General features: G+C 38.0%; 1 protein-coding gene across 6 annotated transcripts in view; it reads left to right on the forward strand.

Moving 5' to 3' along the window:
• The window catches only part of tln2b (talin 2b), a 102520-nt gene that overhangs the window by 34095 nt on the left and 50141 nt on the right, over positions 1-18284 (forward strand). For all 6 annotated transcript variants that reach the window (XM_017406004.3, XM_017406000.3, XM_017406001.3 and 3 more), the window contains exons 2-6: positions 9743-9916; positions 10004-10101; positions 10294-10423; positions 11006-11161; positions 11682-11824. In XM_017406004.3, the coding sequence (XP_017261493.1) occupies positions 9781-9916; positions 10004-10101; positions 10294-10423; positions 11006-11161; positions 11682-11824 (663 nt within the window). In that variant the 5' untranslated portion in view covers positions 9743-9780. The remainder of the gene's footprint in view (positions 1-9742; positions 9917-10003; positions 10102-10293; positions 10424-11005; positions 11162-11681; positions 11825-18284) is intronic.

Consider the following 18284-nt stretch of genomic DNA (forward strand, 5'->3'; position numbering starts at 1 on the left):
CAGTGAATGTCTCAGGCAGCAGAAACCCAGCGTAGAAGAGGAGGGACAAGAGGAACCATCATGGAAAGATAAACCCCTGTACGCCATGTACCACTGGCAGATTGAGGAAGTAGCTGATTTCAACAAATCCTACGAGGTCCATAGACACTAATCATGGCAGAACAAGAGCATTAGAGGTGGGTGTCAACCACACCAGACAGGGCCCAAGATGGCCCTGAGACAGTCCAGCACATTATAACAGGATGTAACTTGGAAGTTAGTGTATACAAATCATTAGTTAAAAATCTATGTAAAAGTCTTTTTTTTGCCGTATTGCTCATTCCTATGCAAGGCATAGCAACTCTGCTTAAAAAAACAAACCAGTGAATCTACACCGTTGCGTGTCTTCCCTCTCAGCCTGCCAGGGGGAGGATGTAAAATGTTGATAGAGTCCTTCGGTGTATCAGACTTTGGAGCGAAGCCAGCATATGTTCCATTTCACTGCTCTTCATACTGTAATCAGCATGTGAGTTCTGGTGGTCAGCCAGCCACTGAAGTATGAGAAAGAGGCTCAGCGGGGACGGGGGATTAGAGTCACCTGAGTTGGAATAAATGACGTTCCAGGCAGAATGCACTGATCCCAGGAGCCAGAGGTGCTAGCGTGTCATCTCTTACTCATTTTCACGGCCCGCTGCTGGATGATTCATTGTGAAGAACTAGGTTAGTAAAAGTCTGATAAGTTTCCATTTAGAGTTTGAGTGTGTTACCCTGTTCTGTGTGTTGTTCTACATGCAAACTCCTTAGTGCCCTGTGCTACAAGTTCCAGCAGTGTGGGGATTTATTCTTTTCTTTTTGTCAGAATCGATTGACATGTGAAGTAATATTCAACAAAATGCATTGGTAAGGTGCCTCTTGTAGGAAAGATTGCATAAGTTTGGTGGTAAATAACATCAAGAGAAAGTCAGTGGGCTTCAAGTGGGAGAAAGGTTGCCATCCTGATTGTGACCTTTGTATTGTGATGCAGTGATTTCAAGAGCTTGTTCTGCCTCTTATTTACATATTCCTACCCTGATTACTGTCACATGTATGAAGTTTCTTTTGGATACTCTTTAATCACTCTGGGCCTGTATGTCTGCATTGCATAAAACAGCATTTTACTGAAGTTGTAGCTTATTTTACTGATAATTGCCCAATGTAGATTGTTTTGCACTGTCGCTGGAGAATAAGAGCACTTGAAGATGCCTATGTATGTATATATGTCTGTCCTATTTTTGTGTATGCATTTTCATGTGTGCCTGTGACATGAGGTGTCTGACTGCTTGTGGTGTCATCAACTAACACGGTCACACATCCAGAAACTGCTTAAAACTTCACATGAGGGTTAAAATTTAAAATTCACCATCTGTGCCACTTATCAGCATTCAGAAAGAGAAAGAGTCAGAAGTTTTCTAGATTTTATGTGAGAAAAGTTTACATAAAATAATTATTGATAGAAAGTTAGCCTTTCTTTTTTTGGTATTTTTGTATACCCATATATGAGAATCGGTATTTAATGGACACATCAGTTATTAAGTACAAATACTTACTATTTTAATGTCACCACAGAGACGTTAGGGGTTGAGTTTTTGCAAGAACTGAGACGTTATGTTCAAAACACGAACGCTGAAAACTGTGTTACCTCAGCTGGGAAACAGGTAGCGATAATAACAAGTGTGCAAAATTAGGTGTTTTTCTGTATTAAATTTATTTGTTTATTTATTTGCTGTTCAAGATTTCTGTTAAAATGTCTTAGACGACTCTAAACTGCTTTTATAGGAGGTATAAATTGTTTGCTAAATAAGAAAATTAACCAGAAATAGAAATCTGCTGCGACTGTTGCTCATATGGAGTTATAATTTGGATGTAATTGTGGAGAATTAATGCTTTTCAAACTGAACACGCCGAAGTATGTTCAGACTGAAACCCTCAAACCCTCCATATGGCATGCAGTGAGCAGTGCTTAATAGGCAAACCTGTGCCTGCTGAAGCCACGTGACAAACACCTGTTCAATATTTCTTAGTCATACTAGATAAAAATGTAGTTTTACAGCTTTTGCGTACTCAGACATTTTTATGTGGGATGTGGTAAATATGCAAAAGCATGCTGTATTAATAAAAGTGAAGCCACTTATCACTTAAAGGAATTGCTTAGATCTTTTGAAGCGGAGTTCTGTGGAAAGGTTATGATCAGTTACTATCTTACCTGTTATAGCTAGCCTTTTGAACATCTTCAGTTTGGAGAAACAATGTATATAATTCTGACCAGAACTGACGGCTATTACAAGTGTGGCCAAGAACAAAAGGGATTGCTGACATCTTTCTGACAGAAATATCACATCATTCCTTCTGGATAAACCAGATGTACTACAGCTAGCTGCAGCTGCTTTGATGGGGGGTGGGGGCTAAAATGATCTATAGTATCATATAGTTATGGGAAACTGACAGCAAGCTGTTTTTAGTTAGCAGGCCATTTTGTTCTTGGCCCCCATTTAGACAAGCTGTTCACTTGTTAATTATCAGCTGCTGCCAACAGTGAAAGGCAATAATGTTTTCGTTTGTTTGTGTGTGTTTGTCTGTAACATTAGCGAAATATCTCATGAACCAGTAAATGTATTTTATTGAAACTTTCAGAAAGTAATCACTGGATGCACATCTGCACCTGATAAACCTTCATTTAAGATGGTCACCACAGCTAAGCAACCTTAGAAGACACTAGGGTTAATTAAAGAGATTTTGAGCTAAGATTTGGTGTGATAGTAGCTGAGCCTCATCCTCAACATGGGAGCTCTAATGAGAGCTTGCAATATTGCATGAGATTGCGCAAACACAGTTTACATGGTCTGACCAAAAGGTCCATAACCCTGTTATGTCTCATCATTAGATGATCTTAGTTTAAAACCCTGGCACAAAAGGCTGTGGGCATGATGTACTCCTTAAAGATACGCTAGGTCTTTCATTTGGTCAAAAGTAAACTCTTTTTCTCCAAACTGAGCTTAGTCAAGGAGGTATTTACATCTGGTAAGATATTAATTGTTCATAATCTGTCCAGAGAACCCTACTTCAAAAGATCTGAACTTTAGGACACCAAGTAAATGCTAGATTTGAATGGTTTTATAGTTCTTATTTATTAACAATACCTTGTCCAATGAAATTAGATGTGTTTACTTTTCAAACTCAGGAGAGTGTTTTGTTTTAAATCCTGAACACAAGATTTTTGACTCCCTTATCCCCCGTATTATATCATTACATGACTTTCCCTGTTGTTGTAGTCATCAGTCGAAAACCAGATGTTGGAAAGTGCGGTTTTTAACGATAATGAAACCATCATGGGATGAGTCGATTCTTTTTTTGAATGGATATGCATTCTTTAGTGTATGATGAAGAAATCTTTGGACATCTGTTGGAGACACAGTTAACCACTCCCTTGGAGGTTCAGAAGTCAACCAGCCAGCTTACTGACTGGTTGACTTACTGCAGCTGCTGGATGCAGAACTCCTCCTCCAGTTGATGCTTCTGCCTCCATCTATTATGAAGGCATATCTGTAAAATCTCCAAATAAAGGATGTTAAATAAAAACATTTTTAGACATAAAAATTAGAGTATAGACTCCAGTTTTTTCAACAAATTAAACTAAAAATAAGCCATTGTAATAATTTATCAGCTGTTTCACTGAATGCTCTCTTGACTAAATATTAAATTATTATTTTTCAATAAAGACCTCATTTCTTTTATTTCATTGCCATAGTATAGTGAATGCTGCTGGCATTTAAAAACAGAGAACAAACTGCTTTGTTTGTCGTTGTGTTCCTCCTGTGGATCCTTTGAAGCATTGCTGCTGCAGGAAGCGCTACATCAGTGGGTATTTTTAGTGTAAGAGGAGATGTATTTTTCCTCCGTGCAATGAGGGCAAGATTGATGGTTTCTGTCACCATCTATACCCTGAAATTATATCATATCTGTGTGTCCCAGGAGCACACCACGTTGTCCTAATAGTGGGTCATAACAGTAAAGATTTAGTTTCCAATTTCACTAAAACATGTATGCATCACCTTTATTAGTTGCTCCAAAATTAGACCGTTGGCCTAATGAGTATAAATTAAAAAATAAATAAATACTCTCTATACATTATCTGATTAACTTAAATTAGTCCGTCTCTCGTACATCATGTCATTTAGTGATTGCGTTGTCCTTCTAGACCAATAATTACCTCATGCGTAAATAAAATTGAAGCAACTAAAACAAAAAGACTGAAGAGTTAGTTTGGATCATTTTAAAGTGGGGTGCTTTGAAAAGGTAATGAACAGTTAGTATCGTACCTGTTGTTGATACCTCTTTGAACAACCTCTGTTTGAAGAAATAGTTTAATTTGTACCAAATTGCAAATAGCAAACCCAAGTGAGGCCAAGACCCAAGTGAATTGCTGCTGTCTTAAAACAACTCCAGTCTTAGAAACTGCATACCAGTTTTCATGAATGTTTTTTTTGTTGTTGTTGTTTTTAAAAAACCTTAACATCTCTGGCAATGTTGCACTAAATGCTTATTTACAAAGGATTCTATGATTAGTTTATCAAGGGCAGTAGCAGCTAATTGTAGTGTTTTTGATGCGCTGTGGAGCACATCCAGCAGGAGTATCATAATATTTCTGTCAGAATACCCATGTACTGTGAAATTTACTGTCATGGAAAGGTTTATAAAATATGTTTACATAAACTGCTTTAAATAAAAAATTGCTTGTTTTGGTCTCAGTTCTGCCTGAACTAGTCGTTAGCTTGTCAATTCACTAAGAATAAAACCTCTTTTCTTCAAACTGAGGTTATTCAAAAAGCTCTCTATAACAGTTAAGATATTTATTGTTCATAACCTTTCTACTGACTGTACTTCAAAAGATCTGAACTATCCCTTTAAGGATGGAGGCGAAGCCTTTGACCAATTATTTTAATTCTTGATTCAGTGAGTGATTGGGCAAGAGAAGTAGCACAAAACATCTTGCAGATGTTTAAAAATGTATAAAAAAAATAAATAAACTGAGAAGACGATTACCTCAAATGACTATGATTACACTATTCACCCTCTCTAAATAAACCTGCTGCATCCATCATCCTTTTGGCATCGTAGAAATATTTGAGCTTTTGTATCAGTGTACTATAATTATATTTTCCTTATGCAACAAATTCAAGCTGACAAAACGATGCCTCTATAATCCCATGGGCTACGTAGATGACAACTTTGGGCTCCAAAAAGCAAACAGTTTGCTGTGTACTTTTTTGTAAATACAGTAAATTATGCCTCATTTTGACAGTAAAGATGTATTTATGGTGACTGATCAAAGTGTGCCTTCCATCTACATCTAGGAGTGACTAAATTCAGTTGTGAAATGTCTAAAAAAATAGATCCAAGTCTGAAATTCAAACTCAACACTTACTAAATTTAGTCGCAATATTCACATCGGGTGAGAAGTCCATTTCGAAGCTAAACATATATTGGCTTCCTGGTTTACAGATTGATTTAATTTAAATAAATAACAAATCAAATCTTCAAACTTAGGTGTTTTTTTTTTTTTTTTTTTGGCATGTCACCTATTGTTAAATTTAAATTGATCTGCAGTAAACAGACTTTGCTTTCAGTCAAACAAGGATAAAAGGCTGCTCAGAGCGTCAATGCAGAATGCAAAGACGAACTGGAGAGACTGTGGGGGTGAAACAGTTCCAACATTTTTTTTTGAGAATTCTTGCTTTTATCCACTGTTCTCATCAGTCCAGAGGACTGCTGAGGCCAGACTTCATCTTAGGCCTCCATTTCTGCTACGGCACATGTTTAAATAACACAATAATAATAATAGTCCACCTGGCTTACAGTAATAACGCACTGCAGGGTGATCATCTACAGCTCTTCCCTGCTGCTATACCGACTATTATATTTGTGCTTTAGACTTATTTTCGGGTGCATCTCGGCTTGTTAAAATCTAATTGTATTTTTACGATACAGTAGCTGTGCGTACTGTTGAGCTGCTGTAATATCAACCTTTTTTCCCAGTATGTTGTTTTCATATTCCCGGTAATCGCTCCTGTTTGCAGACATAAAAAACAAAGAGTTGTTTGCATGGGCATCACTGCAGTATGCTTGTGACTGTGTGCAAATGCAGCAGAACAAGTGTAAATGCTCCTATTTTTAACAGGGAATCTTTGTTGGATTTTTTTTTCTATTTTCTCAGTTTATTGTGTTCTTAAAAACCTTCTAGTCTAACATGTGGGAGGTTCAGATTTGGACCCAATTACTTCCAGTATGAATCTGTTATTATTTCCTGTTCTCATTTTGCTGTTGTTATTTTCATTTTGCTTTGTTTAGCTGTTTATATTTCTTCCTAGTGGGTCATGAAATGGATATGTCTCCTTAATGAGTAATTGCTTCAGAGTAAAGTGTGAAGCTGGCTGTGTATAATGATGAAACTGTAACCCTTTTACTGGCATTTATTGTCTTTTGTCCTTGCTTTCACTTTAACCTGAGTTTATAGAAAACACAAAGTTTAAAGGGATGTTTCAGATGTTTTGAAATAGGGTTCTGTCTAAAGATTAGCTATTTGAACCAACTCAGTTTAATTCTGACTGGAATATTTTTAACAAGTCTAAGACCAAAGTGGATTTTTGCACAGATGTTCATGCAGATGAAATTTTATATAACTGAAAGGTCTGCGTCCCATCCTATCTTTAGAAACTCTAGAAACCACACATAAACCTACAGTGTGAGAACAAAGTTCCCTGTTAGAAAAATATAGAACAATTAGGTCTTTAAAATAGGCTGCAGCTTGGTTCTTGAGAGAATATTTGCATATTAGAAGTAAGATTTTAAATTCCATTGTGGAATTTACAGGGAGCCAGTGGAGAAAAGCAAAAATTGAAAAATATGATCTCTCCTTTTATTTTATTTTATTTAGCCTTTATTTAACCAGGCAAATCCCGTTGAGATCACAGATCCTTCTAACTCTCATCAGAGTTCTGGCAGCAGTATTTGGTATCTATTGATCAAATTCTGTGTAAATAACTGTGTAATGTGAATGTGATGGCGGTGGAAATGTTTATGAAAAAGTGTCCCACAGAACTCCACTTCAGCATATCTGAACTATTGCTGTAAACACCTCCAAATGACCTTCATGACATGTCAGTGAGACGCCTTGTAATCTTTGCTCTGTTTCAGTTTTCTCATTTAGTTTCTAACTATATAAAAGACAAGTTTGAACAAACTGGTCTGACAGTGACTGATGCTGCTTAAATCTATTGACCAGCTGTCTCCTGAGTTGTTGTGTTGCAGACTGGTGCAGTAGACATAGTAGTTATTGTTCATGGGTTCTGCTCTGCTGCCGGTACCTCATCCACTCATTAGAGCTGTACCTTTTCCAGATGGCTCTCGTCTTGCTGGCTCTCTATTGAATTGCCCGTGTTTAGACTCCTTGGTAAGACGTTGTTGGGTCATTTTTATGTCTTGATTCTTGAGCATAAACAAGCCTAATTCAATGCAGGTCTCTTTTATGATGGACTAGCAATAGTCACAGGAGATAAAATTACATTTTTCATCTGACCTGATGATCTTGTGAGCATGATAAAATGTGAATGTCACTCCTCAGAGAAGCATCCTTGTTTGAGAGCAGCGCTAATGAGATATTGGCTGCCTTGGAGTATTTGCAGAAGGGTTCTGGTAAAAATCACACTACTGTAAGAACAGGGATTAATACTATCCTCTCAGGATTCATATAGAGATTTCTCCAATACTTCCATGTTGAAGTAACTCATGCTGGAAACGCTACAGTGACTGTTGTAATAAACTTACAGAAATCTTCAAATGCTTCTCATTCACTCTCCAATTTGAGATGCACTTCTGTGAAATTGTTTGCATCAGTCTTTGTTTACCATGCAATTGAATTATCAGACATTCAGTGCAGTTTGTGTGGCGTGCTGTGTTGTCAGTCTGAGGTCTCTAGTTGCTCGTCTTGAAGAGATCATCTGTAAAAAGGGCTGGATGACGAAAACTCTGTGGGGCTTCTTGTACAGAGGAGAGTTACTGCAGCACCATTACCTCCTCTCCTTTGTGCTCCTCTTTCTGTCTTTGTATGTGAAAAACCTCTCTGAAGGAGTGTATTTGTTAGACAGGCACCCTCAGCTATGACAGAGGCACCATCACAGGCGGGCCCATTCACAACTCCATCATTACAAGAAAATTCACTTTTCAGACTTCCTCTGCTCTGGCTCAAAAGAAGCATGTGAGCAGGCTGTGAATTCAGACACAAAAACAATCTTTGTTCTCAATTGTGGCTGAGTTTTGAATCTTGTCTGGGTAAAGATTTGAACTTTTGCCTTTTAACCGTCACGCAGAGAAGTAAAAAGTAAAAAGTAAAAGTAAAAAGTAGCAGAAATAATCATTCATGTCATTTTTTTACCTTTCTGTGTGATGTTTGCTTTAACAATTAAAGGCCTAGCACTTCTTGAAGGAATGCATATTGAGTTTTAATTCAAGATGGCTGCCCCAGCCATCTGTCACTGGCACACCTCAAGATATGTGTTAATGCTCAAAGTATGTGTTGAGGTTGATTCTCAGCTACAGCCACATAAACATTACCTCATTATCTGTAATTTTAAATAAGTTGAATAAGCATTTTTGTGTTGGCAAAGGTCAATTAGCTGCAGCAGCCATCTTAAATTTGGAAGTTGTAGATAAATATCTTATGATTGTTTTCTGAATGCTACATTAAAATCTAGTCAGTGATTCAAAAATAATTTTTCTAACAGTGTCTTTGTTGTTGTTGTTTGTTTGTTTTTTCCAAAGGCATAAAAATGTACTAGTACCACTAAGCAAATGTCCTTATTTGGACCTTTTCTATGTGAATTCTAAAAAAAAAGGCTCATCTTCCAGCAGAATCTGAAACATTTTTTTCAGTTCATAGTAATTTTGTTCATTGTATCAAAAATAACATGTTTCTTGCAGCACTTTAATTTAAGGATTTCTGTTTATTGTGAGTTTCCCCAGATAAAACGTCACACCTTAATTTCAGATCAGTGAGAAAATGTTAAAAAATCTAAAAACAAAGGTATATAGATGGCCTATTTGTCTTTTTTATCTCTCTCTCTCTCTGTGTGGTGAAGCCAAGGTCAACAACAAGAAAAAACAGAAAACCTTTTGGAGTATCGGCCTCTTTTCCTTTCTTTTTTTTTTTTTTTCACAAATCCCAAAACACCAGAATTGATTTCAGCCTAATGGCTGCATGATAAAACACCCACAGATTTGTCTCACAGTGAAGTCTTGTGGAGGAGAGTGCAAACCACAAGAAGAGCATTTGAATGTATTGCAAACGTCATGGTATTCTTGCAGATTAAATCAAGTTGCAATATTTTATTCTGCTTAAACCCTTTTTCTTTACATTGGTCGGTTAATTCTAACATTACTCTTCTAAAATCCGAGCAGCTGAAGAAAAATAAGTTGCTGAGGCAGGTTTACATGTTCAGTTTGACAGATAAAAATGTCCCCAAGGAGATAATTGGGATGATTTGCTCTGTGCCTTGTGGTGTTGTATTTTGCCTCAGAGACTTCCTCTTCACACTTTCAACCCTGATTGCTTCACAGGGCGATGTTTTAATAATGGCCTGTGACTAAACACCAAAACACAGACCAATTATTAAAGATATTAGCCAATAAAATGACTGAAACTCAAGTCATGCTCTCCGTTTTTGCTTTCCAGGTGTGTAGGTTGGTGAGGCCATTGAACTACCCACCAAGATGGTAGCCTTGTCGTTAAAGATTTGTGTACGTCAGTGCAACGTGGTGAAGACCATGCAGTTTGAGCCATGCACTCCTGTGTATGACGCCTGCAGGATCATCAGAGAGAGAGTTCCAGAAACCCAGAGCGGACAAGGTTAGACAATGACTTGTGAATCTAATTTACATGATGGAAAACTATAGACACCAACATTTGCATGCTGTGTTTTGTTCTGTGTTTCAGCGTCGGATTACGGCCTGTTCCTGTCCGACGAGGATCCCAGGAAAGGAATCTGGCTCGAGTCCGGAAGAACCCTGGATTACTACATGCTGCGAAATGGAGTAAGATCAAATCATACAGTCCAGGGTGGGGACCTGTCAGTGTCACTTATCATTTCCTGAAGTGATTTATTTTTGCTAGTGGGAACTGAAATATTTATGCCTCCCTGCCTGCTGGAAGCGAATGTACTTTATTGCTAAGAGGGATTAGCAGGAGCTGTTGGTGTCATCTTGCTTCCTCTGCTGTTTTTGCAGGATGTTTTGGAGTATAAGAAGAAACAAAGGCCGCAAAAGATCAAAATGCTGGATGGTACCATTAAAACCATTATGGTGGATGACTCAAAAACAGTTGGCGAGCTTCTTGTCACCATATGCAGTAGAATAGGTGAGTGTCTTTGCTAAAGCTCAATTTATTTGTCTCCTTTTTTGTTTTACAGTTTGGCTTGATATCAAATTGCATTGTGGTTCAATGTTATTATGAGCTCTTGTATTTATATTTTGAGAGCGACATTTATTAAGCACTTTAAGCATTTATGTATGCTTGTTACAATACAGATTAGGCTTCATTTGAAGTACAATGGACATAATTTATCAAGCCTAAAGATGCCTGTTTCAAACAAATGCCAATGTGTTCTTCTGAAGGTCCAACCTTAAAGAGGGGTCCCCTAAGCTATATTTTTCTATTCTAATAGGATGCTACTGAGCCTAATTGGGTGAGGAAGAGAAGGATGTGTATGTGGCAGATAGCTTTATTGGAAAGTGTTTATTTAGATGAGGGCTTTCTGCTTGACTTCTTCCTCTTCTTGCCTCCTATTTTAGTCTTCTGGCTCACTACCAGCTTTCATTCTTCTCTGTTTCAGAGCAACAAAACAGATAAAAAGAGAGTGCAATTGAATTTCTTTATCTTGGTTGTAGTTGTTAGGGTCTGAAGCATCATGTCCTCTGAGACTCTCGGCTAACTTTGTAGGAATTACCAACTATGAGGAGTACTCCCTCATTCAAGAAGTGACAGATGACAAGAAGGAGGATTGTACCGGGACGCTGAAGAAAGACAGAACCCTATTGCTACGAGACGAGAGGAAAATGGAAAAACTCAAAGCCAAGCTTCATACAGACGATGACTGTAAGTGACCAATTTCCTTTTTTTTTTTGTTTAATGATTGTGACTAAATAGATAAAAAATTTTAAAAAATAGATACAATACAATAAAATATTCATTATCCCATTATATCATGTTGAATCATACAATATAATATCATACGCTATATTGCCTTTATTTTTTCCCTCACCCATCCAAATCATTGTATTGAATCATGATGTTTTGTAATGCATTGTACCATATTGTATTGTAAAGACTAACATCAGAACATGTTTTATTTCTCAAGTTTAATTTACTGCATCGACCTATCAAAGTTTAAGGCAATGACTACAGTATTTTGCCAAGACATATTAAATTTAATTTACCCATTTAAATTTAATTGTAACACCAATTAAATTTTAATTTTATGAACAAATTAATTACTCTCCATTTTTTGCAGACAACTGGCCTTCTCTCAGCAGAAAATAATAGTATCCTCCTTTGCGAACAACCTATAGGTATTTTTCGCTCATGTGCTAACACAGTGTTTGTATCGATTGGGCAGTGAACTGGTTAGATCACAGCAGGACCTTCAGGGAGCAGGGAGTGGAGGAAAGTGAGACCCTGCTGCTCAGGCGCAAGTTCTTCTACTCAGACCAGAATGTGGACTCACGGGATCCCGTTCAGCTAAACCTGCTCTTTGTTCAGGTAAACTCCCTACACCCATCTTCATGCCAGCAGCGCAATTAATGAATAAGTGAATGAATGAAAAAATGAAGGGGAAAAGAACAACACGTTCTAGACTAAGAAACAAATTCTAAATGATTCTTCTTCCAACTTTTATTTTAAAATATGATACATTTGTTCTACCTTGAAAGTGGAAAGTCCCAATTCTTTATCATTTCCTTAACTCCCGGAGAAAAATGCATAAGGTTATCTATACTGAATGGAAAATCTGACTTACTGTGCTTTAATTTTCTCCCAGCTGTAGAATGAAATGTCTAATTTTCTAATTGGTATTGGGTGCATCATTAATAGAAGTCAGCAGTGTTGAATATAAACACTTGCCATAATTTAAAATAAACCCAGTTTTTAACATTAACCTCCAAAAAGTTAAGGAATAGACAGACATGGACCCATTATAAATCCTTGGGGAAATCGAGCTGACATGAGATGGAGAAATAACAACGTGAGTGTGAGTGGAATATCAATTAGCCTGCTGGTTGTTGTAGTACTCTCCGTTTGTATCAGTGGTGCCTAAGTGGACCAACCTGGTGCCTACAAAACTGTGCCTAAAAGATGAATCATTAGCAGTTATTCAATGCCAAACAACAGATAAGACAAAGACCAGTATCAGAGAACAAAAACGGTTTTTGTGTCTTTGTTTCTTTCTTTCTAAGCTCTGTCATCTGTATGTCCTCTTGTAAACTGTCCAACTCAATTCTCCAAGCCTCTTGTTATGAATCATTGATGGGGTAATTTGTATATATACAAAAACTTTTAAAAGAAATGATGTAAAAGAGACAGTGTCACTCACTCACTTTCTTCAATTAGCTGCAAATAAAATATGTATAATGGTGCTTGGATACTGTAATTCTGCTGTATTTTGTTGGTGAGAAATGGGTATGACTCTTATTTTTATATTGTTTCACATCTTTTTATGGCAGGCATAACAGATTTCTAGACAACAGTGTCATAAGTTATAGTGGATATTTTTATACATATGTAAATGTGGTTAGATTAGATGTGCTCCACACAGGTTTGATTCAGCTCGTAATTCCATGTTTCTCAGTACAATGACAGAATGGAACAAATCTCCACATAAGTGTTGAGCCTTAGTACTAGAATAAAAGCATTATTTTGTGCGGCCGCAGAGTAGCAGAACAAGCAACTAGTGACATTAGCATACACTTGCAGTCATGCTAAGTGCTTCACCAGGCAGTCACTATTCTTGGTTTTCTGTTATTTGGTGTTGGCTATTAAGTGTAACGTCAGTGGGTAATAAAACCAAAGCTTTACAGTGACGGACCCTGAAGAACTTTATGAAGGGGAATGAAACTGCAAACTTGGGTGAGGACTGTCACGCCAAGGAACCACTTTTATTTTGAAATATATCAAAGGAGCCAAAATACAGAAATTCACAAGTTCAGAATTTAGATTTTTGTGACTGCTAAAACATGTTTTTATGCTTTATTGTTGTACATGGAAGACAGCACGTTCTATATCTGTGTCTATCTCTGCCAAGTCCTTTTAAGTTTCTGCTCAAAGCAACTCTGAAGGAAAGGGAACCAAGAAATCCTTTATTAGCCTACAATATTGATTTGTTCAGCTTTTAATTCCTCTATGATTATCATAGTGAAACCTCTCTCTAAGATTTTACAGCAATCCAATAAAACCACAGACCTCTCTCTACGACGAAATGGGTGAGACAGCTGATTGAGCTGACCTCTTCATGAGAAGGTGGTCAGCAGAGTCTGGTAGTTGTTTTGTCTCAGCCGTTGTGTCCTTGGTCAAGACACTTCATCTACCTTGCCTACTGGTGGTGGTCAGCGGGTTTGGTGGCACCGGTGTGATGGCAGCCTCACTTCAGTCAACCTGCTCCAGGGCAGCTGTGGCTGCCTTGAAGTTCACCACCATCAGTGTATGAATGTGTGGATCAAAAGGTGAATAACTGATTGTAGTGCAAAGCGCTTTGTGGTCCTTGGACTAGATAAAGCGCAATACAAGTTCAAGTCATTTACCATTTTTTAATTCACAATTCTCTTTATGAATTTCTCCAGCCAAAGAAAAGATATTTCCACACTGACTACTGGATTTAAACAGTAATGTCAAAGCATCATGAGCCCTTTCACATACAGTATGTTACTGAAAACAGCAGATGCAAGTTTTTGCCAATAAAGTGAAGCATGCAGGAGTCACTTATTGTCAGTTACTTGTTTTGTTCACACATTGGTTCAATTGGACATCATATGGACTTTATAGGAAGCTAACAGGTCCATTTATTGTTTGGTTTGACCAGTTTGAGAGTGAAGCTAGAGAATGTCGGCTGGGGAGAGCGATGTCTGTGTTTCCCTTTAGGACCTGTTGCCTCCAGGACTCGACCTTGAATCAAAAGTGGATGGATGATTTGAATGTGTGTGCGTGTGTTTTTTATAAACAGCATCCTAGAGTAATGTCAGGGTCAGGGTGAGTTGAAGCGGCTGAACAGGTGTACTATATGAGATAGGGGAGCGCATAATAAGGAGTCGCTGCACTGACAAAAGAAGCATGCGACACATTTGAAAAATAATTATCCAACGATGGTTGCAAGCACTCTCACACAAAAATACATCATCTTAAAAAAAAACACAAAAACAAACTAACAAACAAATAAATAGATATACTGCCTATTAAGTCTGGAATAAAAATGTTCATAAAAGACACTGAGCCATCCCCCCTCCCTTGCCTCCCCCTCCACCCTACTATTGATGCTCTCCTCCCTTCCATCTCTCTGTTTTTCCCATTCTCTGTTTCCGTCCCGTTCAGTTTGCCCGTCTCCACTCCCTCCCCATCTCTCACACATTCTGACACAGTTGCATACATCCCCACCCTCCTATCCTGGCACACATTACAGCACTGTGCATATCATGCTCTCTTCTTTCAACACAGACTCATATTTCCTTTCACAACAATGGCTCCGCCCCCTGCTGTCATGTCCCCCTCTCCACCACACACACATACACACTCACACACGCGCAAACACACACCCACACACAGTCTATCTTTCTTTTCCCTGGTTCTGTCTCTCACACACAGTCGGATTGTTACACAGATCACAGAGACTCTTCACATGGCAGCGGCTCTAATTTGTTACTGTGTTAAAAGGGCCTAAACAGAACCAGAGGAGAGACATTTAGCAAAGTGGAACATTCCTCAGGCCTCTTGTTCAGTTTCTATGCTGTCTCTTTTTTTATCTCTTTATATCCTCTTTAACAGCTCTCATTCATAACTGTAGTAATTAGCCAAAGTGCTTGAAAATTATTGTTTTGCTCCACCTTAACTCATAAAACAGGCCTACAGTACCCAGGCCATGTGCTCAAGTAAAACTAAAACTCAGAATAAGATGCATATGGATAGATCAGCTGATCAGCCAGCTGCTTGTGGAATGAGGGTTGTGGGTGCAATATGTCATGATCTGAATTCTAGATTGAAGGGAGTTGAAACTTTTTGCTGTTTCAAGCACACCACAGCCTTGAACAGTGAGGTTGTCAAATCTTTGTTTGATACAGCCAGGATATTAGAGAGATACGTGTGGTACTCCGGCCATGCATGTTAGGTTCATTGGTAACTCTAAATTGTCCCAAGGTGTGAGCGAGCATGTGAATGGTTGTTTGTCTCGTTTGTTTCGATGTGGCTCTGTGATGGACACAACCTGTCCATGGTGTACCCCGCCTGTTGCACAATGACTGCTGAGATAGACACCAGCCACCTCGAAACACTTAACAGACAAGCGGTTTAAAAAAATGGCTGAATAAATGAAATGACAGCTTACATATAAATAAAAATGGTACTTGACTGAAAAGCAAATGGCCATTCTGAATGGGGTCAAGATCAAAATGAATTGCTGTTGTATTTAAACAACTTCAGTTTCAAAAGTTGTATAGTCATTCATACAAATGCTATTTTAGAAACCTTTACAATGCTGTCAATTTTGTATAACACAGATTTTTACATAAAAGCTACAGCAGCTAGCTGTGTTTATGGTGCCGCCTGGTACACTACTGACAGGAATATGATAATACTTCTGCTGGGAAAAAGTGTTATATGAAATTGACTACAATCTAAAGGCTTTCAAAACTGTGTTCACGTGAACCACAGTGAAATCTTTCAGGCTGAAGTTGTTTGAAGATGACAGCAATCAACTTTGGTGTTGGCTCAGCACAAACTAACCCTTAGCTCATTAATTCTGTCAGAATTAAAATCTACTAAAATCTAACATGATTTCCACCTTTTTCTAACATTTTGTCCTACAGTGTCTCTCATCTTCATCCCTATTGTCAGATCATGATGGGGTTGTCTGCATATTTTGTCCTATTTGGCAACACATTCGTGGATTGCTACAGGGTATGAAAGAGCATATCTCTATGTTGTAAAAAAAAACAACTTTATGAATTGCAGCCGTGTATTAATTGTAGAGCTGTAGTCGATGAACAAAACTGTTACATAAGCATTTATCTTTAAAAACTGTATAAAAGCAGCATACAGACCTGTAAGATAGCATCATCTCCAGCCCTTTAAAAGCAGAAGGCAAACTGCAGTGGGTCAGACTTTATAGTTACAGATATCAAAGCTCCAAATCAGCATAACCTCAAGGCAGGAGATGGTGTACTTAGGAGCAGACACAGTCGGGTTCCTTTTTTTACAACAATCACAAAGGCTGGGACAGACTCACAGTTTCAGTAAAAACTTGAGATAGCCGAGTCGAACATGTCTACATAAAGAACGCTGTCAGGCCAACAACTTTATGAGCTTTAACCCTTTAGAAATTCCCCACAAAAGCTTCTGTCAACATTACCTTTAACTCAATGCTGAGGCATTAAATAATGATTGTTCAGATAATGACATGCTGGCAGTTCTTTGACAGAACACTCCAACATATTTAGTCAGTCTAAATTCATGATTTTAAGCATCCATTATTTCCATTATTTCAGACCCAACCAGCCACCCACTCACACAAAAATAAAAAGACACATGAATGAAGCTATGCCTTTAACAGACTAATCTCTTTTACTGTTCGCCCACTCTGTTTTGTGTATCCTAAGACCAGTACAAGCCTCCATACTGTAGCAATGAATGGGTGATGCTACAGCTTTTTGGTGTTTATTCTTGATTTCTTATTATTTAAGTTGTAAGTAGCATAGTCCAATAAAATTATCTTTTTAAATTCTATAATTCAGTCTTTAGTATTATTGCATTTGAACAGCATTGTTTGCATTTTTGATTTGCTGAAAAATAAACAGTTTAGAGTAAACAAAAAAAAGGAAAGACAACCAGTAAAAATGGCAATTTTTCTTCTGAACTGAATATGTGTTTAGTTACTTAATTATTATCAACCATCTTATCAAACGTCAAGTGCACCCAGCATTCATTTCTATGACAATATTTTACTGTATGTGCTCTGCTCTTGCGGCACAGTGGGGAAGTGGTTAGTGCTGTCGCCTCACAGCAAGAAGAGTTTGAAGGTTCTCCCCATGCACATGTGGGTTTTCTCTGGGTACTCAGGTTTCCTTCCACAGACCAAAAAACATGTATGTTAGGTTAATGGATGGATGGATGGATGGATGGATGGATGGATGGATGGATGGATGGATGGATGGATGGATGGATGGATGGATGGATGGATGGATGGATGGATGGATGGATGCACTGCTTGGTCATGTTGTACTGTCTGAACTCAGTTCTGGAGCCTCAGGCAGGCTGTGTGTGTGACAGATCCACACTTCCACACTCGTGCAGTCATCTTAAAATGCTCTGTGTTTCTTTTGCTGCGTCTGCCATGAGAAACGCACAGCGTGTCCTTACTGTCCTCTCTCATAACAAATACAAATAAATCCAATTTAAACAGTAAACCTGTGCAATTACTGCAGAATAAAATGTGTTACAGCGACGCAAAGGGTAATAATGAGATACATAGGCGTCAGCAGTTTCACTGGCTTACCTCAACTTTTGCGGCTGTCAGCCGTCTGACAATATTCAGCGTGACTCTACACTCCCTGACATTTCTCACTAGATAATGATAGCTCCTGTCTAACAACTCCACCTGCTGTGCAGCTCCTCTCACGATTCCAACCATAATACAGAATCAAGCCTTTTCTAATTTCCTTTCTCCTAAATAGGATACTATACTAACACAAAACACTGATCAACTACATTTCTCCTTCCTTGCCCACAGCTTTACCAGTCTAATGTGCAGGTAACAAATCATTTATTTATCAGTTATTGATTTCTAGACCAAGTCCACCTTAAAAGTCAAGGATACACAGCAAATTCAAAAGTGTTAAATGTTTTGGTGTTAGCAGACTTTGTGCAAAAGCAGAGTTAATTTTACACTTATAGAGTCACATTCTGTTTATGTAACTCTGGGATGTATATTATTAGTAGTTAAAATCCAGTGTTAAAACAAAGTGTT

Source organism: Kryptolebias marmoratus, linkage group LG11 (assembly GCF_001649575.2).
Source record: "Kryptolebias marmoratus isolate JLee-2015 linkage group LG11, ASM164957v2, whole genome shotgun sequence".
NCBI classification, from domain to species: Eukaryota; Metazoa; Chordata; class Actinopteri; order Cyprinodontiformes; family Rivulidae; genus Kryptolebias; species Kryptolebias marmoratus.